The following is a 27,786-nucleotide window of genomic DNA, read 5'->3' on the forward strand; positions in this document are numbered from 1 at the left end:
GAAGTGACCTTAGACACCATCTAATTCCAACCCAATCTTACTCTAAGCCAGGAGATTTCCCTTCAAAAACTACAGAGCTTCCTTTGGGAATGAGGCACATCCCAAGCTGCTGACAGGAGGAGAAGGAGCAGCCATGGATCATTCTGGAGCTGCCTCTGAGGCTGCTCTGTCCTGATTTACTGGAGGAGGCCGAGATGCTGCCTCACGTGGAACCCAACGTTGTCCAAAAGCCACCAGGAAAGGAAAGAGAAGGTTTGAAACCACCCTTCCAAAGGCTCAAGGAAGTTTGCTCTATTTACTTTTTCTTCAAGCAATGTTTTCTTCAGTAAGAAAGGTTTTGTGTTTTTTTCCAGGTGATTTCTCCCTGGGCCAGGAGCAGCAGCAGCTCAAGGCAGGAGCAAACTTAACCTAAACCAGGCAGTTTGGAGCAGCTCAGCACCCTCAGGCTGCATCCTGTACTAATAATACAATCATTATATAAAATAAATATTAATAATATTAGAATCTCCTACTCAGAAAATAGATCAAGTAAAAACTACCAGTGAGACTTACAGAGGGAAAAACAGACCAATGAGGATTACAAATGCTTTTGCTAGCACAATTATTGTCAAAACAGATTTTAAACTTATCATTTATACTTCATTTTACTTAAAATCTGGTTCTTCTCCTTGCAACTGGCCCCTTATTTCAAGGTAATTCTCTTTTGAAGTTATAGGACAAAACTTGCCTTTGATTTTATCGAGGAACTCACATTTAAGGAGGGAAAAAAGCCAAAGGGGACTATTGGAGAACCCTTCCAGTTCAATGCTGCAGAAAAGGCTCATCCTGTAATCAAAACTTCTCACTTGAGCACTTAAATCCTTGACATTCCTCCACTGCTCATAAAGTGCATTATGCAACATCAGGTTTTGGATAGAGATGATGTCACTGAGTGTTTTTCCAGGGAGAAAACATGCCAGCTTTAGGACACCAACACAGTTATATATATAGAATAAAAAGTTGGTTATGTCCCGTATTTTACTTCTTTTAAAGAAATTATCATTACTTTAACTCTGTCAGATATTTTAAATTCCTTCCTTCCAGTCATCCTGTATGGTTAATTCTCTACTACAGGTAAAACTAAAAAAGGAAAGTCACTGCATCATTTCAACCCAAATATGATGTAAGAGAGGTCAAGCTGTGCTTCCAAATTATTATTATTAATAATAATTTTACTGTTCCTACTTTGCTGACACCACAAAAATGAGTTGTGGCTGGTTATTTAACAGGGGAATCTCCTCAGCAAGGGCTGCATTGTAAGGTAGGAGTAAGTACTCATTAAAAACACCCTGAAATCTCAGTGTTCATTAGCTGATCATGGAGGCTGTGCTGAGGAACTGCAGGCAGTGCTCAGGAGCACAATGCAGATCTTTAATATCACTGCTCTGAGTTCAAACACACACACAGCTTTTCAAATCTCCTCTGCTAACTGCAAAAGGCATAATTAACGTTTTTAAATATCACCTGCACCACCTTCATCAAAACAGTAATTAACTCTCATTCAGCCTGAAACTGAGGAAGTGAAAATAGCACCCAAGTCTGACTTCCTTGCACTGCTCATCCCAGCACTGGAATATTCTGTAGGAATGTTCTGCTGGGAACCATTTCCCCACAGAGGTTGTGGATTCCCATCCCTGAAGTGCCCAAAGCCAGGCTGGGCAGGGCTTGGAGCAGCCTGGGATAGTGGAATTGTCCCTGTGCCTGGAATAAAATGAGCTTTAAGGTCCTTCCAACCCAAACCATCCTGGGATTCTGTGACTTCTTGCTCCAGCAATGGATCTGGAGATCCCTTATCCCTTTCTTACAGCAAAACCCCAAGTGATACAAGTAGGAGACCAAAACTGAGCCAGTGGATGATGCACCAAAGACAAAATGAAACTGCAGCAGGTTTATCAACGTGAGCACCCCCAAATGCCAAGGAAGAAGTGCTGAAGACACAGAGCCTGGTGTCAAAAATCACCGCGTGTAAAAGTCAAATATCACTGTGTGCCATCACAGGGAGAATTTCAACTGGGAAGGAAAGAGGAGATCAAAAAACCAGGTTGCTGATGGACTCATCTATCTGACTACCAATTAACCCCATGGTAAGAAATCAGTGCATTGAGCCAGACTGACCCAAATTGATGCAGAACTGAGGGACAAGTGCTCAGACACAGCACAGACCTGGCTCACTTCAACCACTTCCCTGGAGAGATCAGCTGCCAGCTGCAGCCAGCTGAAAGAATACAAGAGAAAGGCAAACACACAGGGAGGCTCCCAAAAACACACAGAGAGACCCCCAAAACCACACTCAGATCTATCCCCATCTCAGATATCAACAAGCCTCACTATTTTTTTCATTATTTAGTCCAATATTCATTAATTAACAGCAGAAAAATTCAAGTGTAAGGCTTTAAAATCACAGTTTAAGTCAATAGGGTCGCTTGCATCAGTCCTTCCTCTAAACATAATTTTAGGCTCTGCTCTTCAGTCATTTGAACACTCACCTTGGTTATCTCAATTTAAGTCAGAAAGACAAGTAAATGCTTGTAAAGCAGTAACAACAGCCAAGTCTCATTTCCACACTTCTCAGCTGGCTAATTACCAATACTACATCATTTTGGTGCACACAGATATCAATCCTGGCTAATCACCTGCTCACAGAGATTTTTCAAGCTTTTTTTTTCTTTTTTTTTTTGCTCTTCCCCTGTGCCAAGCACAGCAAAATTACCAAGCAGTGCTTTGCAGCTTCCTGAGCACGCAGAGAGAGGAGGTTTTGATTGCTTTGGGTCACCTGGGATTGCAATCCTATTACAGGCAGGTTCAGGGAGATGTGACAGAGGTGTTTGAGTTTACTCACAATGAGCTCTGAGTCCCGGCCCATGGAAATCACAGTTCTGTTCACTGTCCTCAGCAGGTTCTCCATGATGATCTGCACATGGCGCTGTGTGGGGCCCTGAGGACAAGGAATAAATCACTGATAGCCTCAAACACCAGACAGCAGCACAACTGAACCATTTGTGCTGCCTTTCACCCCACCTGTCTGCTGGAAATTCAGTAAAACATCACTTGCTGTTGATCACAAGGAGGGAAGGGCTTTGACAAAGTGTTATTTTGGTAATACGTGTTTCTGATAAATTAAAATGTGCTGTTACAATTCCAATGGAAATGAAGCTTATTACCCATTAATTTTCTTCCCCCAAGTCATTTTTCCAACATCAAACCCCCACAGGCATTACCAGACCCAGGGTGGGGGAGCTGTTCTGCAACAGCTCAATTAAAAGGAAGAGAAAAGCAAAGCCAAACTTTCATTAAGGAACTGCCAATTTCAGTCAATATTAGAAACAATCTACCACTACTTTTGAAAGAGTTCAAATGAAATATTTATTCCATGAAGCTTTTAAGGACAAATCCAGAAATCTCACATGGAGTGATGGGCAATAAAGAAAGCCAAAAACACCACAAGGTGAAAGAAACAGGTGAGCTTTGCTCCCATCTTTTACTTTATGGATGAAAAATAGATTTGCATATTTGAAGGACAATCCACCACCAGCACAAACTCACCCAGGAGCTGGTCCTGCTGCCAGGATCAGCCTGGGAGAGGGTGGAGCTGCAGGTGAGCCCCCACCATGGAGAGAAAAGCAGCCAACAAAGAGAGACAGGAGCAGCCAAGCTGCCAGAACCAAATTCCTCCTGTAAAACACCCCCCTCTCTGAAGCAGCCACACAGAGCTACTCCCAAAAACAAACAAAATCAGAGAAAAACCTAAAAAAAACCCAATTAAATAAGATGCCAGAGAGGATGTGAGTAGCTGACCCCTGAGGTCCTTTCCAGCTGAATTAGTGTATGATTCTACACAGCACTGAAGGTTCAGGCAGCAGCAGCAGCACAAATTTCAGGAGAGCATCAAATCACTGCAGCTCCCTGGCAAAGCACCAATATTTGTATGTTTGTTGAGGTCAAGAGAAAGCAAAAAAGAGACTATTATGCAAAATAAAGGGATATTACACATGCTGCACGTCTGGGAACCGTGTCAGCAACAATACAACTCAAATGCACATTTCCCAAAATGTCCATGCGAGAAAAGAAAAAGCACCAAAACACAACATTTTCCACCTGGAAAAGGCCAGGCACAGTAAATAAGGAAGGTTTAACTCCTAAGGACATTTATTTCTTCACTATCTAACCAGAAAAGCTGCACTGGATGTCCCTCAGAAACAACAAGTGCTGTGCTGGATGTGACATGTGAGATGCCACAAAACAAACACATCCTCATCATCATCACTGGAGAACTGAGAGTTAGAAAAGGCTGGTTAGGAGAAGGTTATAAAAAGGAAAAATAAAAATCTAAAGCTGCAGGAGTTACCTGCTTCATTCACTTTACTGAAACAATTTCTGTGAAGTGTTACTCATCACAGAGGCAGCCCACACTCACCACGTCTTTCTTGTAGAGCACTTCCAGGATGTTACTCAGCAACTGGCAGCAAGCCTCCAAATCTTCTTGTCTCTCCAAGTGATACTTGAGCTGGTCTGTCATTGTTGGCAGCAAGATTTCCCTGCAGTCTGCACACAAAACACGAGGTTACAAACACAGCTTTCAGGGCCTCCAGGCTGATGTGCTTCAGTGCTTACATAAGACACAAAAAAATCAGGAAAAATAAATTAACTTCCAGCTTTTCAACCAAAGCCTCACCTCACCTTAAAAACTTCTGCCTCTGAACTGCTCCAACCTTTGACCACTTGCTGCTATTAAAAAAAATAAAAATTCCCCTTCCTTGCTTAATACTCAGACTGTTCCTACATGGAGGGAATGACCAAGTCAAAATTAATTACTAATTATCCATATAAATGTCAGCCCAGTGAACAGCCTGGTTCTGCAGATCTGCCCCAGAGATGCTCTGGCATCACAGCCTTGTGCCTCTGCATTTGGGAAACTTCAGGATGTGTTGCTCCCTGGATTTTGGACTAGGAAAGGAAAGAGCAGATGAAGCAAAACCCCACAGGGCAGAGGGGCAATGTGAACTGTCCCCAAATGCAGGGGAGGGCAGGAACCCCAAGGCCCAGCTGCTGAGCACTCCAGGAAAGCACAGAACGTGTCTTTGCAGAGCCTGTGAGGTGAATCAGTCTTCAATAACTTAAAAGGCCCCTAATTAGAGGGCTGAAATGTTCCAGAGCCCTGCTGAGCCCCACTGGCAGGGAGGGGGCAAAGATCAGTTTAATACCTGAGTCACTCCGAGTCCCACTGCAGGGCTGGAGCTGCTCTGATCAATGGGGGAGGCAGCCAAGCTGCATTTCTGAGAAAGGGAAAACTGATTATCTGTCCCAGTGCTTGTCTGCAATGACACAACCAGCACAGAACACTCTGTTCCCTTGGGAGGGGCTGACAGAGCTCCTCAGCTCCCACCTGGGGCTGCTGAGAACATGGGGGGAAGCAAAAAGGGCTGGGAACCCCACAAAATCATCCCAAGGGTGGGCAGGAGCAGCTGAGGGAGCTGGGGGGGTGGAGAAAAGGAGGCTCAGGGGGATCTTGTGGCTCTGCACAGCTCCTGCCAGGAGGGGATGTTGAGTGAAGGACGCAGGGAATGGATCCCAGAGGCAGAGGGCAGGGATGGATGGGATTTTGGGCAGGGATGGATGGGATATTGGGCAGGAATTCGTGGCTGGCAGGGTGGGCAGGCCCTGGCACAGGTGCCCAGAGCAGCTGTGGCTGCCCCTGGATCCCTGGCAGTGCCCAAGGCCAGGCTGGAGCACCTGGGGCAATGGAAGGTGTCCCTGCCAGTGGAATGGGATGACTTTGGGATCCCTTCCAAACCATTCCATGGCTCTGGGATGTTCCAACCATCCCTGTGGTGACATCCCTCAAATGAAGATGAGATTTTCAGTGCATCCTTGCTAGGAACTGCTTTGAAGAGCACTGAGCTGCTACACCCTGCATTGATTACCTGGGAGCTCAGAGGAGGAAAGGTGAATCCTCACCACCCTGCCTGCCACAAACACCCCCAGCCCTGATTCATGGGAACCTTCATGGTCAGAACATCAGACCCTGCTCCCAAGGCAGCTCAGGATGTGCTGCACAGTGATCACAGACAACGATGATTCCACATCTGTTCTAGAGCACAGTCCAGCCCATGGTGATTTAATAAGAGAGAATCAAATATTCATCTGTAGCAGGAATTACCAATTAGCAGCACCCAAGGAAAGCCTTCAATGAACACAGGTGAATACACACCATAAATTTGTGTCAATAAAAGCATTTAATTCCCTGGGACACTGATAAATCCATTTATTTTGTGGTTCATTTAGTTACGTGGCCAAAACAATTTAACCTGTGCTCAGTAACTTTGTTTTCACCCCACAGCCTGTGAGCTGAGTCATAACTGAACCATAAGAACTCTTATAAATGCTGGGTGTTGTCTACTAAAATTCAACAGGCTCCAATTCCTCATGGAAAAATCCCTGGACTTTATCTTTGGAACTCCAGCAGCTCCACAGCTCACTTGGCAATCAGCTGGAAGTCACTTGGAAAACAAAGCAACAGCAAATCCAAACAGCTCCATAGGACAAAACAAATCAGAAAATCACTGTTTACAAAACCCAAAACCTTGATGCTTGCAAGGACAGGACACTTCATTTAATTCCCAACCATGAGCACTGAAAATATCCACTAAATTATTATCAAACTGCCCCTAACTCAGGGAAAAAATATATTTATACCTTTTTGTTTAATATTTAAGTAGTAGAGTGAAAATTATATATATAATTATTTATATAATATATATAATTATATTATTATGTTATTATATGTAGGTTGGGATAAATGTTATTTATACATTCATTTCTTCTGGAAAAGTATATATATTCATTTACAATTCAATACATTCAAAGTATTTATATATTTATTTACTTCTACTTTACTATATGGAAATATAACTTATTTATATAATTACCACATGTTCCTATTTGTATTCATAAACATGAATAAATTTTAAAACTACATTATAAACTACTATATTACTACCAAACCATTACTATTTTAATTATTATATTACATCTTTTTTTTTTTAAGATACACAAACCCCACCACCAGTCTCCATTCTGATCCAAGGTCCCAAACTCTCCAGATTCCCCAGTGAATCATCCAACACTCAACCACATCACTAAATCAAAATGCTTCAGCAAACTGATTCACACACTCCCCTCTCACCCCCAAATCCTTCAAGCTTCACAAATTCATGTATTTTGAATTTTAATTCCTCTGGAGACACAAATAAATCTTCCTTGACCTCTCAAAGCACAGAATTAAAACCTATTTTCTCCACCAGAAACAGGCTGATGAAATTTTCTGTGCATTTGCCAGCCTTCCCTAAGTCCACAATCCTGTGGAGCATATTGCTTTTAGAAAAGAAAACGTCATTTTTGCAACAGGATCCAGGATTAGGTGACAGCTTATATGGAAGCATTCCCTATCAGTTTAAAATTCCTCAGTCAGTGAGAAGCAGGCGGGGCAGCCAAGAACATTTTAGTAATGAACTCCAACCCACAGAGAGAGGGACAGGAAAATGTGAATTTTAAAAAGGCTGTGGATAGAGGTTTGATTTATTTTCAAGGGAATTTGAATGTTTATGAAACTTCAGAGAATGGTCACGATGAAGAATTACAGTGAGAAGATCAGAGGGATGGAGCCCCTCTCCTGTTTAACAAGGCCTGGATGTGGCACTGGGTGCCAGGGCCTAGCTGAGGGGTTGGGGCTGGGCTGGACTCAATGATCTTGAAGGTCTCTTCCAGCCTGGTCATTCTGGGAATTCTGAGAATTCCTGTGAGGAAAGGCTGGGAAATCTGGGGCTGTTCACCTGGAGAAGCTCCATGGAGAGCTCAAAGCCCTCCCAGGGCCTGAAGGGGCTCCAGGAGAGCTGCAGAGGGACTGGGGACGAGGATGGAGGGACAGGACACAGGGAATGGCTCCCAGTGCCAGAGGGCAGAGATGGATGGGAGATTGGGAATGAGGAATTCCCAGAGCAGCTGTGGCTGCCCCTGGATCCCTGGCAGTGCCCAAGGCCAGGCTGGATCACCTGGGACAGTGGGAGGTGTCCCTGCCATGGCACTGGATGGGATTTAAGGTCCCTCCCACCCCAGTCTGGGATTCTGTGACACCAATGCCAAGAGAAGCTTTTAAGCCACACTTTGTTTACTGAATAAAAACCCCCAGACATCCATGGGAACCCCAAAATGGTTTGGGTCAGTGCAGGAGCCTGGAATCCCATCCCAGCCCCACCAAGGCTGCTGGATTTAGGACATTCCTAACAGGCAGTGACAGGAAAACCCAGCTGAGGAGCCTCCTGATAAGATCTCAGAGCCATTAAGCAGCAGAGATCTGTCAGCAAACCTGCCCTGGGCCCTGATTAATCACCCTCCCATTAACACAGATCCATTTAAATTTCTCAGCAGCTCAATAATGTTGGACTGCACCATTCCCTGCACCCTGAAGGGCTGAGCTTGGGAGTCAGGTTTAAAAAACAAACCAGCCACACACAATTCCCACCTCTCCCTATGAAAATGGAACTGCTTCAATGAGGGAGGGCAAAGATTAATATGGGAAATACACCACAGGAGTGTGTTTTACACTCAGGTTCTTGTTTTAGCTGAGTTATCTCCATTTCTTCCTCCCAAGGAGAGTAAAGGATGATCCCTGATGTTACTGACTTCTGCCCCAAAGTCCAGCCAACAGAGAAGGGAAAATTATTATACAGAGAGCTGAGAATGAATGAAGCTAATGAGTAACACAAACAATAAATTTCATTGAAATATTAAATTACCCAGGAAACATTAAATTATTCTTGAGGACACCATTTTACCCAGGCCCCAACACCAGCAACTCCACTTGCATTCCTCCTTTCACTTCTTGAAAATCCAGCACTTCAGGGCTGAATAATTTCAAATCATTTCAGAAGTGAAGATAAAGTCTGGACTTGCTGTTTGTACCAAATCTCCACACATGGTGACACAGGTGGTTAACTGTTTTTCAGAGATTTTAAGAGTGGTATAAAACCATCACAATGCCAATCCACCAAGATTTTTTAAACTGGAACCAGCAAAATTTGTTTTATCAGCACTCAACAGTCTCAGCTTTTGTGATCTGAGAGCAGAATCCTCCCAAATCTCCTTTCCCACTGAAGCAGTGCCTATTTGCTCCCTCATTACCTTCCCTGACAGCACACAAACACTTTGTTTGGGTCAGTTTAACCTGCAGCCAGCCTGAAAAAGAATCAAGTGCTTCACCTCAAAGGAGGAAATCTGTAGGACAAGTGCCTGAGCTTATCTTTCACTGGCCCATTAATGGGAAAGCAGAAAATAACAAGGCATGGATGAACAGCACCCTCTGAAAGGTTTCTGCTTCCCTTCAGCCAGGGAACAACTCCAAGGCACAGAGGACATCCCAAAGCTCCATTTTCCCCACACAACGTCACTGAGCACAAAAGCTGAATTGATGATTTTTGATAAACCCCAACACAAAGTTACAACAGAGCTCAATAACCTGGGTGCTTTGTGCCCTTTGAAAATAACAAATCCCAAGTTTTTTTCTGTAATTTTGCACTTTCCTAATTGAGACTGCAGGCAACAAATGGTAAAGAAGTGATTTTCCTCATGCCCAAGGCCAGGCTGGATGGGATTGGAGCAGCCTGGGATAGTGAAAAGTGCCTGTGAGAACTGGAAAAACAGAAACTACCACAGACACTGGAGGGTTTGATCTGCAGCCTTGGATTGATGTAAAAATATAACACAGATATTAAGTAGAAAAATCATAAACTTATGCTTCTACAGTTGTAAGTAAGAATCTGCCTGAAGTGAGTGAGGAACTGCACTGATGAGATGGTGAAGGGTTTATAATGCAGGGGTGGGGCTGAATGGAACGAGCTGAGAGTTCAGAAGTTAGAACAGAAGCAGATGTGTGCCTGTGAGACAGAGCCCATTGGACAAAAGCATCCTCAGTGCAGCAGAAGTGAGTAAAGGTGATGGGTCAGAAAAGTAAAATAAACCCTGTGGCAGCTGTCCATGGGCTTAGAAAGTTCTAGATTGCCTTGTAACAAAGAACTTGTGACTGCTCTGAGCTATGGCAGAATGCCTGCTCCTCTGAAATCGCAGGGACTCTGAGACTGATGTTTGTCTGAGCAATAAATCGTTCTTAGCCTGAAAATTGTCCCATTTCTTGCTGGAGTTCTGGATGCTGAGAATTTTAAGTTTTCTGTGCTGCCAGGCACTAATCCCCAAGAGAGCACTGCATTGACCTGGGGGCATGGAGAAGCCTCCAAAATGGAATGATGGAACTGAGATTGCGGGTGTGGAGTTTGAATAGAAGTGTGTAATGTCACATAGTGGAAAACTTAAGAGTTTAAGGGTTTAGAATATAGCAGCATATATGGGGGAAGATGGAGGTTTTAGGGCAGAGGCTTGTCCTCCTTCTTCACCTTCTTCTCCATGGGTTTGGGTGGTATTTTGTAATTGGGCAGAAAGTCCACATTGTGGACTCAGAGTGATTAGTTATTGGGCTAAAAGTGAAAATAATCTAGGTGTCATTTCTTAATTGGCTAGTTTAGCCTTAAAAGTCCTTGCAACAAGAGACAGTTGGCCATTTTGTGCCTTGTTAGTGAAATACTGCAGAACTCACTGTGGTGAGGCTGTAACATTGATAAGAAACAATGAACACCTGAGTCTGAACCTGAACTGTCCTCTCAAGTGCCTTCAATCCCAACCTCCACAGAGGAGGAAAAAGGAAGCCCAAAACCACCAATCCCTCCATTATTAGTGGTGACAGTGACAGATGCCCACCAAGCCAAGGGCAGCACAGGCTTTAAGGTCCCTTCCCACCCTAACCAGGCTTAGGTTTGGATTTTCCACCTTGTCCTTCCAATGGAACACCCTTAACGTGTCCCAGGCTGCGCAGGGATGGCAGGAGGGCCCAGGGACATCAGGAGGGCCCAGGCAGGGCCCAGGGACATCAGGAGGGCCCAGGCAGGACACAGGGACAGCAGGAGGGCCCAGGGACATCAGGAGGGCCCAGGCAGGACACAGGGACAGCAGGAGGGCCCAAGCAGGGCACAGGGATGGCAGGAGGGCCCAAGGACAGCAGGAGGGCCAAGGCAGGGCCCAGGCATGGCAGGAGGGCCCAAGCAGGACACAGGGATGGCAGGAGGGCCCAGGGACAGCAGGAGGGCCCAGGCAGGGCCCAGGGACAGCAGGAGGGCCCAGGGACATCAGGAGGGCCCAGGCAGGACACAGGGACAGCAGGAGGGCCCAGGCAAGGGACAGGGAGCAGGGCTGGGCTGGGGCCTGCTCACCGTGCTGGGTGAAGAGGTCGCTGTGCACGATCTCGATGAGGCAGTAGAGCTTCTGGATGGTCAGGCGGCTCACGGGCACGTTGAGGATGAACTCGGTGAAGAGTTTGCTGCACACACAGGGAAAGCAAAAACCCATCAAACAAAAGCAAAACCCCACTAAATAATCCATCCAAAAACCCATTAAAACTCATGGAAAAAACAGCAGGACACAATCATCTATAAAGAACCTGACACACAACTTCCTGCTCTTGGATGAGCAGACTCAATTTTTTTTGAGATATTAAAAAATAAAATCAGAGAATCATGAATAGTTTTCAACAATTTTTTATTTTTAGTTTTCAATGTCTTTTCTTTTGTCCCCTCCCTTTTATCTCAGTTTTAGACTCTTTGTTCATGTTTCATTTAAGGTTTTATGTTCCAAGTTTCCCTTGCCTGTGCCTCATGTCAATCAGCATGTTCGTGATTATGGATGCCAAAAATAAGGTGATAATTAACAATGTAAGCTACCAACAAAAAATAATTAATAATTTAAAACCCCCAGAAATGGACATTTTAGGAAAAGGTACCATCACACTCATCAGCTGAGCTCCCACCTAATGTTGACAAGACTCTTCAATAATTTTCCACCCCCTCCTAAAATCTTGGGCTCTTTGCTTTTCCTATTGAGACTTAAGTCAACCTCAATTTAGATACTGCCAGTGTTTAATTGCAATTTTGATTGGTAATACCATAGGAAAAATGTAATATCAGAGGTAAAACAGGCCAAGTCCTGCATTTTCCTTTCTTTTTTCCCAGGGATTTTGCTGTCACATATCAAAATTATTATTTAGTCCAGAAACTCTACAAATCTGGATTTGCTAAGCCCAGGGAAGTGTAGATGTAAAACAATTCACAGTCCCCAGGCAAGCAGAAGGTAAATGCCAGGTTCCTCAGGCCACTGGAACGTTAGACTAAGATTATATTTATTTATTTTACCCCTGCTTTATCTCTTTTCCTCCTCCTGACCCAACAAGACCATAAAAATAAAGCTACACAAAATTTAGAAGGGTTTGTGCAGTAAAATCAGATTTAAAATGGTTTTTTTTCAGTTTGTAACAGCACCATAAAAAATAAAATGGTATTTTTCTCTTTAAGCTAGAAATTCTGCTGTTCTGCTGAAATACCAGTTTTTATTCGGTTCTTCCACTTATTTTTCTTAAATATCCTGTCATTGTCCTTTTTATTTACTAACAACACTGCCATGTTTATGAGCTACCGAGACATTGATCCAGCAACTGAATCACTGAATTATTTATTATTTTATTATTTACATGAAATTTATACATCAAAGAGTGAAGCATCACGGTCCAGCTTAAGACTTTTGATGGCAGCTACCTGATTAGTAACTCTTGCTCATGGTTTGTACTGCAAAGTTTGTCAGGTATTTGTTGGACATCATTTTTAAAAAACAGGCTCTTTGTGTAACCCTTAAAAATACCTGCAAGGGACAAAAAAATGCAATAAAACCCAAGTGATAAAACTTCTCAGGTGATCCATATTTCACTGTCTCAGTATATATTTCTACACTTTTATATCTTTTTGTATCTTTATATATAGTAGTAACATGTAAAAATGAAATATATAGTGTATGTTTTTATGCTTATATATATGTGTATTTCGTATGTTTGTGTATATTTTATATATATCTTTATAAACTAAAATTAGCACTCCACATTTAATTAACTCTACTCACCTGAGTTCCTTTGGATCAAACACCAATTTCACATCATTGACAATTGCTGGCAAGTATTTCAGTGCTGCACCCTAAAAAAAAAACCACCAAAAAACCCAAATTAACAAAATTAAAGAGTTTAAAGGTGATGCAAAGACTGCAAGAAGAGAATCACCCATGAGGAGGTGGCTTTGGTTTTACCATTTTCTGTGACACCTGAGCTGAAACTCAGCAAAAATTAAACTTTCTAACTGATTTAAAATAAGACAGAGGCATGAAATGTTCATAAACTGAGGAAACCTAGACCAAAATTAGAGATTTATAAGCTTCTTCCAACATTTTATAGAAACCTCTTGGTTCCTCTAATCCCTTTATCCCCATCTTGTGTTGAGCACTTTCTCATCCTCCTCCTCAGCCATGCTGGAGTTGTTCGGGTTTAATTTTCACTCCACTGCTTAAAAATTAAACAAAAAGCCTAATTAGCATTTTTTCCCTGCAGTAAATTCTTGGTAGCCACTCATGAAACCCTGGCTCTTCCCAATTCCCCTTGAACTCGGAGCTGCCACTGCACAGCACATGAAAGAGCTCGGAAGATACAAACAGATGTTTAATATTTTAACTGTTTGTAGGGATTTTTACTCATTTTATCTTTTTCTTAGGAACAATTCATAGGTATTGCATGCACTGAGCACCAGATTAGGGAAAAACCTCAGAGTAATTGAAATATAAACCAGAACAGCCAGACTTGTCTCTCTTACCTGTGTTTGTTCGATTAAACAAAATTGTTTGGTAACTGGTGTATTTTTGCCTGAGAATAGGCAAGGTTGGATGGGATATTGGGAATTGTTCCCTGGGAGGGTGAGGAGGGGCTGGGCTGGAATTCCCAGAGCAGCTGTGGCTGCCCCTGGATCCCTGGCAGTGCCCAAGGCCAGGCTGGAGCACCTGGGGCAGTGGGAGGTGTCCCTGCCATGGCACTGGGTGAATTTTGAGATCTTTCCAACCCAAACCCCTCTGCAATGTGAGAAATTATTGTAATTTACACCCCCCAGCATGGACACACATTTCCCATCCCAGGTGGTTTCTGCAGGCAGAGGAGCCACAGGAGGAGAACAGGCTTGAGGAGCCAACACACAAACCCAACTCCTTTCTTTCCCAAGAGCTCCCTTTTCCTGCCACAACCCTTGGTCATTCCACACACAACCCCAGAGCTCTCAAAAGTAACACATCAGTGCTTGGGTGACACCCAAAGAGAACCTCAAGAGCCACCAAGGCTGAGACCCTCCCCAAAGGGAACCCCCAGCCTGTCCCTGGGCTGGACGCAGATTGCAGAGCACCCAACTCTCAGTCACAACCCACTGAGGCTGCCAAGCTGGACCACCAACCATCCCACAGCTGCTGGAAGGACTCCTGAGCCGGAACCCTGGAATTCTGCAAAGGGAGCAGTGATGGATGAGGGCTCTATGACCAGTCAGGAACCACAGGCAGCAATGGCGGTTTATTTGCTGATCAGTCACATGCACAGAGCCATAAATGTTTAGTAACACATCTTAAAAAGGAGCTTGCATTTTATACCTTGAATTAAAATTTCACACCGAGCGTTAAAATTAACACTTGAATGGCTCTCATGAACTACTGTGGGGTAAAACTATTTACAACAGCCATTTACAGCTTGGAGCTGCAACAATTAGCAGTAACTGAGGGTCTACTTTATGGACAAACCAATTAAAGTTTAATTCTGGAGATTTAAAGAAGATTGTGGAAGTATATTTCCCAATTTCCCACCTCAGCTGGCTCCATTATGTGACAGGATGATCAGACTACGAGGCTGTGCAGCCCCGTGATTAAATCTGTATTTGTCCAAGCCAAAGGGCTACTAAAATAATTTTTTATTGGTATTAAATCATGTAGAAGGGCAGCTCTTGCTGTAGATCTTACTCTGCTCAAGCTGCAGCTGAAGCAGATTTTCTGTGAGCAGCAGCTCCATTGCAATGCTGGTTATTCCCAGGACACTGCAATGCATAAATGAGGAATATGAAATGCAGCAGATAAAAAAAAACCCTGCTCTTGTCTTTCCATATAAAATCAGGGAAAAAAAATAAGCATCTGGCTGGAGGGGGTTTTCTCCCATTTAAAGAAATTAAATTAATTACTTTTCACTCTCGATCAGACAAAGGTTCCAATTCCTCATTTCCACAAGAAGCACACAGCAAACTAAGCCCAAAATCCTAATTCCATGGTTACACAGGGATGCCTTAACCACTGAAAACTCCAACCAGCATTAAAAAACCAGAGTAGTGAGGAACCTCAGGGTTCACTCCAATATTTTTCTGCAGTAATTTCCCTGTGATCACATGAGCAGCCCACCCAAAGCTGGCCAGATCAGCCTCACACACGCACTCAATAATTACACACAGTTTCAAGCTGGGCTGCAATAAAAATCTGACTGCCCCAAGGGCCTTCTCTCTTTGTGCAAAACCAGTGACAAATTATTGCTACCCTTATCAAGTCACAAAATCAGTCATTTCCAGTACTACAAAGCACACAAATAAAGCAGCAAAGGGGAAGGATGAAAAGGAGTGAAAGCAGCAATGAGCCAGTGCGTGGCATAAATAATGGATATATTCTCCCTGAGCTGGATTTCCTCGTACACTCACAGTTCTGTTGGCTGTGGGGTTTTATTGGGATTTTGTTTTTTCACCCAGGCTGTGATTCACACGGCTCAGCATGACATCAGCAAGGCCATGGCAGCCTGCAGCCAACTCAGAGATGCTGTGGCTCATCCTCTACACCCCAGCCACACAAACACACATTAATTTCCCCTCCATGACCACCACAGCTGTGTGTAAAAGGAATTATTCCACAGAAAGTTTGGGAAGAACCATGAGCTGACACTCCCTCTGAGCAGGAGCTGCCAGGAGAAGCCATGGAGCTGCTCAGAGCCTCAAGGATTCCTTTAAAAACTGCGAAAAAAGGCAAATAACTGGGCCAAGAAACACAACTCACTAAGTGAAAATACTCGGGGCCAGAAAAGCCAAAGCTCTGCCTTAAATGGAATAAATGAAGCAATAATTGATGGGCACAGCTCTCTGCACAGCCAATGGAGGGGGTGGCAATTCCCAGGATTTATCCTTCCATGGACTAATTGCAGCTCATTCCCTAAATCATCCCAAGCTGCTCTGTGTCTGGAGCAGGACCCTTTGAGAAATTTCAGATAAATTCATTGATGGGCTCCTAATGACCTCACAGCAAACTGTGCTCTCCTAAACCCTCCACAACTGGCAGCCAAATCACCTTGGTGTGGGAGAAACAAATGCAGCCCTGGTATCAAAACATCATTTGAGTGCAAAAACCAGTAAAAAAGCCAGAATAAGTAAGATCAGGTGCAATGGAATTATTTCCAACAGTGATCTCTCTGAACATCAATTAATTGAACAGCTAATTGTGTTCTCCTGACCTTGTCCAGAGCTGGCAGGGAAGTCACATTTGTGTGGAAGGAACCAAGTCAGTGATGGTATCAAAAGATCATATAAAGTGAAAAAATCCCTTCAAAAAGGGCAGAATAAATAAGATGAGGAGCCATGGAATTGTTCTTTCCAACATTGGTCCCTCTGCACATCAATGAGGAGTCCCTTGCACTGCCCACACTGTTCTTTTCTCCAGACAGGAAATGAACCAAAAATGAGAAAAGAATGGGATCTACCATGAGGAAAATGAGCACATTGCCCAGACCTAAAAGTTCAAAGAGTTTCTATGGCTAAAAGTGTATGTGAATTATTTACCTTGATTCTATGAAAGGAATTTTTCCTGCAGTTTTTTGCTGGGTGGGTAAAACCTAAAAAAACTTCACATTGACATTTGCATATTTAAATAAGAGTAAGCTTCATTTATTTACTGGGACAGAATGTGGCTCAACTTCTAAAACAACCAGGAGGAGCTGCTTTCCAAGGAAATTTCTGGTGTTTTTGATTTCTTCACAAAAGGATGAGAGGTCAAGTAAAAGCCATTTCTTTGTGTCATCGGGCAAATAAAAACACATTAAAACAAGACAGGGAAACCTTGCTAAGCACCTTAAAGTATTTCTAATATAATTGTGGATAACAGAAAAATGAGTTTTACTCATTTGGTTCTGTTTGTTACACAGTTGAGAATATGGTGAGATCTCTTACTACAAAAGTGAAATCACCTTTGTGATAAATACAGTAGGTCACTGGTGAGTAAAAAGCAAGCAGGACAGAAAAAGAATCTTGTAACAATGGAAAATTATCCCATTCTTAGGTTTATAAATGGAATTACAAAAATAAGTGTCACAAAAGCTTCTCAGCAGTAGCTGTTTAAATAAAAACTAACTTAAGGTTGTCATTAGATTGACCAAATGACATTTGCAAAGTATTAAACAAAATGTATTCTGAGCAGAACACCACAGCTTTTTTTTTCCTGGGGTTTAAGTTCAGCTCTTTGTACTCCATAAAAGCAAAAAAAAAATCCTTAATTTAAAACTGTCATTTTCCACAGCCATTTGTTTCCATCAGCACACCTGACCTCCAAATTAAGCACAAAAACCCTGTGCCAAATACATTATATTCTTCTGAACTCTCTTCTTTGACAAAGCAATAAATTTGTTTCACCTGACTCCATTTGAGGACATTATTTTAATGTTAATTTTCATCTTTTGTGCCATTCAACAAAGCACCTCCCCTCCACCCCAGCATTATCTTGGGGTGGAATTATCTCTAATTCCATTAAACTCATCCAAACCAAAAGAAGCCCAGTCAGCAGCTGCATCAAACAATATCCAGGAACACCTAAATTCAGTATTTGAGATTTGCCCCAGCCTAGAGCAGTTATTCAGCCCACAAACTAAAGCAGTTTTTATCCCAGGTGCAAAACAGCACCTTCGGCACTAAATTCAGTATAAAAGCGACCCATTTCAGGCTAAAACACAGCCCAAATTCAGGCTAAAGCCAGATCAAATTCAGGCCAAAAACCAGCCCTAATTCAGGCCAAAATCCAGCACAATTTCAGGCTAAAACCAGCCCTATTTCAGGCTAAAACCAGCCCTATTTCAGGCCAAAAACCAGCCCTATTTCAGGCTAAAAACCAGCCCTATTTCAGGCCAAAAACCAGCCCTAATTCAGGCCAAAAACCAGCCCAATTTCAGAACAAAACTGGCCCAATTCAGGGTCAAACCAGCCCTAATTCAGGCTAAAACAAGCCAAATTTCAGGCTAAAAACCAGTCCAATTTCAGAACAAAACTAGCCCAATTCAGGGTGAAACCAGCCCTAATTCAGGCCAAAAACCAGCCCAATTTCAGGCCAAAAATCCAGCCCAACTTCAGGCTAAAAATCAGCCCAATTCAGGGTAAAACCAGCCCACAGCACAATCACAAATAAATATCTTTTGGAGATTGTTCCTACACAGGTTCTAAGAGACACAAAACCTCAGCCCAAAGTTGCATTTTGTTACTCAGCTCATCTGAAATGATGTTTATTAAAAATTCCACCTGTTGGAAAAGCCCTGAAGATCAACACAGTTTTCTCCTCAGGCACTTTATATTTCCCTGCCTTCATTTAAATACTTTTCTGTGGCTTTAGCAAGAAATGTTGAATATTGAAGTACAGACTGGACACTGAGAAATGTGTTAGAAGTGAGCAGAATTCTTAAGAACCCACAGGCACGGGAGAATTCACATCAAAAATGATCTCATCTTCCACCCCAGCTCTCTGTGGCCTCACACAGGATGATTTTACACACATAAAGTGTCCACTCCTCCTTAATTCACATTATTCAGAGCTCCCAGCCATCCTAAACAAAAGCAGAACAGCAAATATCAGAGGCAACCTGATGGTTTTTGGGGTATTTTTGTTTCAAAGTTGGGATTGAAAGTGTTTGTGATGATATTTTGTGTTTTGACTTAGATGTTTATTATTTTTATTTATATTACTGTTTTACAAGTCCCACGTTCTACAGCATTCTATTAAGCTAAAAAATGTCTAACTATCTCTCTCTTTAAGGTCTTTTAAGGTTAAACTATCTAATTAAGAAATTACACTTAAATTATTTTCACTTTTAACCCAATAACCAATCCCTTGTGCCCTGCACTGCAGACTTTTCTGCTTAATTACAAAATACCACCCAAACACGTGGAGAAGAAGGTGGAGAAGAAGGACCAACCTCCACCCTAAAATCTCCATTTTGCTCTATATATATTACTATATTTTAAAACTTTAAACCCTAAGTTTTCCACCCTGTGATATTACACATTTCTATTCAAACTCCACACTCATAATCTCAATTATTAATCAATTTTGGAAGCTTCTCCATGGCCTCAGGTCAATGCAGTGTTCTCTCAGGGGTCAGTTCCTGTCAGCACAAAAAATCTGAAATTTTCAGTATCCAGGGTTCCAAAATCTTCCCCTCTTGTCTGAATTATGAATATTGTTTTGACAGTTTTGTTAAATATTTGTTGAATATATTGAAGTACATAAGGTATTATGTTTTGTTATTTAAATATTCATTTTTAGTTGATTTATGGGTAGGATTGTGTTGTTTAAGGTAAATAATGCAGTAATAAAGTATGAATATGCTATTTCATTTGGGGTTTTTTGCTGTTTTTTTTTTTAATTTAAGGTGAGGGGTTTTTTTTCATTTTTTCTTAATTTTGTTTTGGGATAAATTAAATGCAATTAAAATTGTCATGAAATTCGAAAATTATATTTTCAAATATGAAATATTGATAGTCGTCAATTCAAATACGAATTTTTGAATTGTAATCTGATTTATGGTTTTGTGAATAAGGTTTTGTTATATTAATTTTGATAATAATAATAATAATAATAATAATAATAATAATAATAATAATTTAATAATAATTTTGCATTGGAATAAAACCTTAAAGTTCATATATTTTTTTTATGGGTGAAATATTTTAAGTTGAGGTTAGAATTTTTGTTTCATTTATGTTTGCTGAGAAGGTTCCAGCTCCCCCCACTGCAGGAGGAGTTTCTGTGCCTCCCAAAGCTGCAGGAATCCCTGACTAAGGAATATCTGCAGTTTGGAGCCATCACTCCCAGGCCCCAGCTGAGCTCACCCTTCAGCAGGAGAAGGTTAAGGAAATAATTATCATGCACCAATTAGCAGAAAGGAGGAACAAACCCAGGAAGGCTCAGCACACTTGTAACCATTAAAAATGCATGCGCCCACCAAATGCTGCTCACCTTCCTGCAGCAGCTTTAACCCTCAAAGTGCTGCCTGGAAACCCAAGTGGAACCTCCCCTGCCCAAGCCATTCCTGCACTCAGCATGAGAGGGGAATGGTCTGTCTCCACTGAAAAAAAAATCCAAAAAATCCACACCCAAAAATCCCTAAAATTTTATTTAATTTACTTTAAAAACCCCAACTACTGCGTTGTTTTGAACATTGTAATTTTTAGCAGTTCACCTTTCCAAATTCAAACCCACAGAACTGAATATAACCTGGGGTCAAAGTGAGTTTTAGTTGTTCTCGCACCTCAACATTTTAATTCCAACATGTTTGAGTATATAAAAGGCAAAAGAAATGAGGTGTTAGCACCAGTAGAGTGTTAGCAAAGCTCTGCTCAAACCACAACCCAAGATCAAATGGAATTTTATCTATTTATTGCAAAAATCCATAGCTGAAGCAGTACCAGACAATTTAAAAATAACCTTTTAATGTTATATATATATATATAAAATATATATATATATAAACCCTATATATATATAAACCCTATATATATAAAAACCCTATATATATATAAACCCTATATATATAAAAACCCTATATATATAAAACCCCTATATATATAAAACCCCTATATATAAAAACCCTATATATATATATAAAAAAACCCTTATATATGTATAAAAAATGCTATAAAATATATCTATATATTATATATATATATATATAAAAAACCCTATAAATTCCCCCCTACCTAAGACTTTTTGAATATCCATAATCCTAAAAGAGGTACAAATTCCAAGCCTCTTTTTGTGCTCCACAGCCTTCAATCCCTGTACAATGCTGAGAGTTTTCTTTTAAAGAAATTTTTTCCCCCATGCATGCACCCAAAGCCTTGAAAAATTCAAATTAAAAAAAAATAAATTAAAAGCAAAATATTAAACAACTACAGTCAACAGCTTCCACAAGGACATAAATATTTGAATGGACAAAGAGGAATTCTTGCTAAGAACACAAGACTGCAGTCTTTCATTCTGTGTCAGTTTGAAGGCTACTCCCCCAGCAGACAGGAAAAAAAATCCAGAATATCCAGTCCAAAAAGTTGGGAACATCTCTGAGAAAGTTTCCAGTGGCAGTTCTGCTCCACGGTGATGAACTGTACAGGAAAATTCCAGTTTTTGCCAGGAGAAATGGGAGCAGTGGGATGGGTGAAAGAAGCATCTGCTTGGTTTAATGTGCAGCACCTTGATTTTCTGTGTAGGTCTTTGCAACTTCTTATCTCTCTCCAAACACACTTATTTTCTCTACACTTACTTAGCTCCCCCAATATTTATAAAAATCACTGGGAAAAAAAATCCTGAAACTGCTACACAGCAAGATCTGCTGATCTTCTGCACAACACAGGGAGCTGAGGATTTATCTGTTTAAAATCACTGATTTTCCACAAAACTTCAGCAAAGTATCCAACAGCACCAGAATTCCAGACTGGTCTGGGCTGGGAGGGACTCAAAGATCTTTTTCCACCCCTGCCATGGCAGGGACACCTCCCACTGTCCCAGGTGCTCCCAGCCCTGTCCAGCCTGGCCTTGGGCACTGCCAGGGATGGAGATGCCAGAGCTTCCCTGGGAATTCCATCCCAGCCCCTGCCCACCCTCACAGGGCACAATTCCCAACTCCCAATCTCCCATCTAAATCTACCCACTGTCAGTTTAAAGCCATTCCCTGTGTCCTGTCCCTCCATCCTTGTCCCCAGTCCCTCTGCAGCTCTCCTGGAGCCCCTTCAGGCCCTGCCAGGGCTCTGAGCTCTCCCTGGAGCTGCTCCTGCCCAGGTGAGCCCCCCCAGGTGTCCCAGGCTGGCTCCATGCGAGGGATGCTCCAGCCCTTGGAGCACCTCCTTGCCCCAGAGCCCCTCCCTGTGCCCAGCCCTGGTCCCCAGCAGTGCCCCCAGCAGTGCCAGCTGTGGTTTCTGCCCTCCCTCCCTCCCTCCCTCAGAGGCTGCACCCAGCACATCCCTGCACCTGAGCTCAGGCCCTGGCTGCCCCCACAACCCCCTGGAACAAAGTTCAGAAAGGATAAAAAATCCCTTTATTTCCTTTCAAGTGCCCTCCTAAGGCTGTCAGCAATGCCTGCCCTCGTACAAACCCAGAGCACACATCAGGGTTTCACTGGGAAGGTGCAGCATTCCCAACCCTCTGCACCCCTTTGATCCCTACCTGGGGGTTTGGAACCAGCACAGCACCCAGTGGCTGCTCCAAGGCTCTGTGACAGCAGGGTGACAGCCCTGCCACCCCAACACCCTGTCCCTGATGGCTCCAAGGTGTCCTGCCCAAAGTGCCAGCCCCATGCAGGGATTCCTTCACTCCTCCTGACAGCAGCGTCCCCAGCCCTCAGCTCAGGGGTCAGCCCCAGCTCTGGGAGCTCCAGCGGATGCTCCTCTCCCCCAGCAGAGATGGAGATGCTCCATGAGGCCTCTAATGCCACCCCACAGTGTCACTGGCACCTCCTGCAGCTTTGCCAGGCAGGGTGCACAGAACCCACACTCACTCTCTCCAAAAAAGCTCAAACATTTATCCACCCATTCAATAGTTTTGCTCTCTGTGACAGAGGCACACATTTCTGTCAGGCAGGGTGCACAGAATCCACACTCACTCTCTGAAAACCCCCACATTTATCCACCAAATCAAGAGTTTTGTCCTCAAACAGAGGCACACATTTCTGCCAGGCAGGATGTACAGAACACACACTCACTCTCCAAAAACCCCCACACTTACCCACCCATTCAATAGTTTTGTTCTCAAACACATTTCTGCCAGGCAGGATGCACAGAATCCCCACATTTACCCACCCATTCAATAGTTTTGTTCTCAAACACATTTCTGCCAGGCAGGATGCACAGAATCCCCACATTTACCCACCCATTCAATAGTTTTGTTCTCAGACACAAGCCCATTTCTGCCTGACAAGATGCACAGAACCCACACTCACTCTCTGCAAACCCCCACATTTATCCCCCAATTCCATAGCTTTGTTCTCAGACAGAAGCACACATTTCTGCCTGGTGCTCACACTGCACAGCTCCAGTGGATACCTGAACATCATAAAAGCAATTTCACAAGCTGCAAAAAGCCAATAGTAGCAATGATGTGTTCTCAGAGCTCAGGAATTAGAGTCCAGAGGAGATGAAAGCAATAAATAATGAATGAACGCTTGTCAAGGCTTCTGCAAGGCATCCTCAAGCACACTGAGCCCACCCTGCTCATCCCTCAGAGCTTCATCTGCCACCCTACACACACACACAGGACTGCAGAGCTCTGAATCTGCTGGTGGGATGTCTCCAGAACTTGCCATGCAGTTTTCCTTCCACAACCAAATCAATTTTTAGCTTTTTTCCCTTTTTTTCCCCCCCACCAAGGTATAAATTGTTAAAGAAAAATCTCATGTTCATCTGCCTTCCTGCAGCAGGCCCTGCAAGGGAGGCTCAGGAAAAGAAATCTCCCATTCCACTCCTGTAATCTGCAAAGTCCCTGTTTGTAAAAGCCCAGAGAGCACACTCTGAGCTACCTGCCCATTTCCATTCAGGACAGATGCTTTGGCAATGAAATGAAAACACATCTTGCCTGAAACGTGTAATATCCCTACTTTGTTATCAGATGATCCTGTCTTGGCCTCTCTGCCTAAAATATTCCTCCTCAGCTGCTTTATGCCCACTATCTCCTTTTGCTGTGTGTGCTCAGCATGGCATCAGGAGCCCCAGAGTTCAGCCACAAAGGACTGGGGGCTTCAATCAGGACTTCCACTTCAGTGGAACTTCTTCCACTGGCACAGGGATTTCCCACTGTCTGTCTTGGCAACCACCTGAGCAGGAAGAGCCCAGCTGTCCCAAATCCTACCCCAAACCCCAGCCCCTTGATCCTCTCTCCACTGATTCAGCAGGGCTGGCTCAGGGCTTTCACCTTTTTTATAAACTCTGGTTGGAAGCACGAGGGGAAGTTCAAGGTGCAGCTGATCAAACACACATTTAGGGCAGTCTCTGCAGCTTTCCATGAAGAAAAAGATCCACTAACTTCTGTATCCAGCCTCCTCTGGATACTAAAATCTGGCAGTCCTACAATTCAGAGCTTTGGCTCTTTGATATCAGCACCATTTGAGGGCACAGACCCCTTTCCCAATTGCATGAGCCAATGTTCCCAAAAGCAGATTTAAAGGCACACAAGGAAAGCTCCAAGGGAGGAAAGGTGGAGCTTCCAGCCTCTCTCACTACTAATTTTCTTCTTTAAAATATATACTAGGACTTAAGATCCTATATTAAAGATCCTGAACAGCCTCAGATACAAATAAATACATGAAAATTTGAGGATCTACACTGTCAGCAGCATCTTAAATATAATGTCTTAAAAACACCTTCACTTTAAGGCTATACAAGTTAAAAAAGCCAAATACCACTGAACCCAAATTAAGTTCTCTTTTTAAAATAAATGTGAGGGTTTTGAAGCAATTAAAGGTTGGATACAATGATCTTAGATGACTCCTCCAACTTCAATAATTCTAGAATTCTATAAATTTACTTGTTCAAACAAAGTTCTTTACACAGTCACAAACCCTTCAGCAGAAGCACTGAGAATTAACCCTGATTGAAGCAAAAGCAGCTTTTAAACACAAATAAGCAAATATTTCACTGCCTTGTTGTGGCTGAGGATGCAAAGCTGGAGATGTGGAAAGCACAAACCTTCACTATGACAGTCTGGTCAGAGTTGCTGCTCATCATCTCATTGATGGACTTAAAGAGCTGCAGCAGAGACTCCCTGAAGTCTGCTTCTCCTTTGTTTTCATACAGCCTGAAAAAGAATTAGGTTTCATCAGCACAAACCACAATGGAAATACTGTTTTAAAAAAATCTGGTTTTTTTTAACAATCAGATGACAACTGGCCACTTTCTGTCTTACATTTTCTCAAGAATTTTTACAACTTTTTTTACTGAATCAAGAGCTTTCTTACATGAAAAAAACCACCAAGAAACAAAACCAACAAAAGACAGACTGGCCAGGCTGGGCCAGCAGGAAGAAGAGATTTAGAGATTTTTCTTGTGAAATGCCACATGCAGCAGGGCTGCTCCAGTCTCTGGTGAATCCCTGAGCAGTGCCCAGGTCCCTGTGCCAGGGACAGCCTCTCCACCCTGCAGATGTTGCCAGGACCCTTGTGCTGATGAAGCCACAAAGCAGCCAGCCAACTTGCCAGCAATCATTAAAATCTACCAGTGGCACAAGGAGAGTGCCCTTAAACTCTGAGAAAGAACAGAAAGAGGAAAGGGAAAGGAGGAAAAGGGGAAAGGAGGAAAAGGGGAAAGAAGGAAAAGGGAGGCACTCATTGACCTTTTGGCTAAGAAGATAGATTTTTTCCTGTGGGGAGGAAGCACTGAGGTTAAATGGTGTTTCAGCACTAATTTCAGGCTCAGTTTGCCATGGAGTCAGCACAGCTGACACACAGCAGTGACTCAGCCCCAGCCCAGCTGCAGAGCAAGGTCCCTGTGCCCCCAGGCAGGTTCCTCACAGCTGAGCTGCCCACTGGGATCCTCCTCTCCCTGTCTCAGATGCTTCCAGGGGGGTGAAAACTGCACAGAGGCACCTGAGCAACACCAGAGGCCAAAAAAACACAGCCAAGGTGAAGAACTTGGGTCTCTGGTACAATGAGTGCTCCTGGAATTCTCTGCAGTGGTTTAAATGGAGAACCTGCCCTGCTGCAGGTGTGGGATGGCACAATCCTCCCTGGAAAACCAGGGGGACACCACCACTGGCTCCACATCATCCCTGAAAACCTCCCCTCCTTGGGCAGCACGTGGGACTCACCCACAGCAGGGCTGGTCAGACTTAACATGGCCAAAAAAATGGAACCAGATTGAATCTGAACAGGGAGAGTTACAAACATCACACGGACTGCCAGGGCCTGGGGGGCCCTGGGACAGTGGGAGGTGTCCCTGCCCGTGGCAGGGCTGGGATGGGTTCATGGTCCCTTCCAGTCACCATGACATTTTCTGAAAAACCCTCTTTGCCCAGGATTTTCTCCTGGGAAGCTGAGAGGCCTCAGAGAGGAATGAAAATAATAATTATTGTATTGCTGCTCCTGTCTTTGCTGCTTTGGAATGTGGCCTGGACATTGTTTACCAACAGGGGAATGTTTGATTGGTTCCATGTGAATTGTGCTGAATTAATGACCAATCACACCAGCTGTGTCAGACTCTGAGTCAGTCATGGATTTTTATTATTCATTCTTGTTATGCCTTCTGATGTCTCCTTTCTCTTTCTTTAGTATAGTTTTAGTATAACATAATATATAATACATAATACATAATATATAATATATAATATATAATATATAATATATAATATATAATATATAATATAAAATATATAATATATGCTAGACTATACTAGACTAGACTATAGTCTAGTATATAATATATAACATATAACACATATAATAAAATAATAAATCAGCCTTCTGAGAACAAGGAGTCAGATTCTCATCTCTCACCTCATCCTGGGGACCCTCACAAACATCACACCTTCCCATGACTCCTTCCCCCCCATTTAAACCCCACCTTCACCCAGTCAGCTCTGATGGATCAAGATCCTCACCCAACTATAACTGAGCTCCCAAAGCCTTCCCTGGTTCCCCCTGGCGCTGATCCCCACAAACACCTGGCACCAACACCCACTGCAGCAGCTCCCAGCACAAGTTCAACTCCCTTTCACTTCCCACAGTTTTCTCCTGGAAGTAAACCCAGTAGGAAGGTCTTGAACGTAGTCTGCAGCTCAGAAAGGGAATTTCACGCAGGAATTGGACAGGTACAATCCTTGTACAATTTCTTCATGTTCCAAGATCAAAATTATGCAATGGTTTGGGTGAGAAGGGATTTTAAATCCCATCAAGTCCCACTCCTGGGACACCTTTCCCTGTCCCAGCCTGGCCTTGGGCACTGCCAGGGATCCAGGGGCTGCTCTGGGCACCTGTGCCAGGGCCTGCCCACCCTCCCAGCCAGGAATTGCTGCCCAATATCCCATCTAAAGCTGCATCATGATGGATCACATACTGCAGCTGGAAATGGGCTGTTCTTGGGATAAGCATGGAGCTCAGGACGCTCCTGCTGCTTTACACTGAAGTTAATGTGGATCATTTTTAATGCTGTGCTCATAAACCTTGGGAAGTCCCAGATATGAAAAGTTGATTTTAACCTGGACACAGCGGATATAAATTCTACAAAAAAAAAAAAAAAAAAAAGCCCCAAACCACTAAATTGTGTTATTTTGTTGTGCACACTTCTATTCTCCTCTTAGGCTTAAACTGGGGGTTATGCAGGACAAAAAACTTGTTAAGCCCCCATTTCCATAATAGATTTTAGTGTCCCCCTGAACAGATTAGAGAGGTGAAACTTATACCAACAGAAAGAGTAACTGAACTTGACAGCCCAATAAATCAAAGTGCGCCAGACAAAAAACACTGCCTTTCAAAAAGGAAGTTATAATAAA

The 27,786-nt window shown here is 43.0% G+C and overlaps 1 protein-coding gene across 2 annotated transcripts in view; it reads right to left on the reverse strand.

Moving 5' to 3' along the window:
• DOCK1 (dedicator of cytokinesis 1) overlaps positions 1–27,786 on the reverse strand; it is a 277,154-nt gene that overhangs the window by 184,261 nt on the left and 65,107 nt on the right. For both annotated transcript variants that reach the window (XM_054276537.1, XM_054276536.1), the window contains exons 23-27: positions 24,990–25,098; positions 13,084–13,154; positions 11,352–11,458; positions 4,454–4,581; positions 2,879–2,974 (exon numbers count right to left, since the gene is read on the reverse strand). In XM_054276537.1, the coding sequence (XP_054132512.1) occupies positions 2,879–2,974; positions 4,454–4,581; positions 11,352–11,458; positions 13,084–13,154; positions 24,990–25,098 (511 nt within the window). The remainder of the gene's footprint in view (positions 1–2,878; positions 2,975–4,453; positions 4,582–11,351; positions 11,459–13,083; positions 13,155–24,989; positions 25,099–27,786) is intronic.

The sequence above is a fragment of the Melozone crissalis genome, unplaced genomic scaffold (genome assembly GCF_028551555.1).
Source record: "Melozone crissalis strain CALT ecotype California unplaced genomic scaffold, PUWL_Pcris_2 ptg000019l_1, whole genome shotgun sequence".
NCBI classification, from domain to species: Eukaryota; Metazoa; Chordata; class Aves; order Passeriformes; family Passerellidae; genus Melozone; species Melozone crissalis.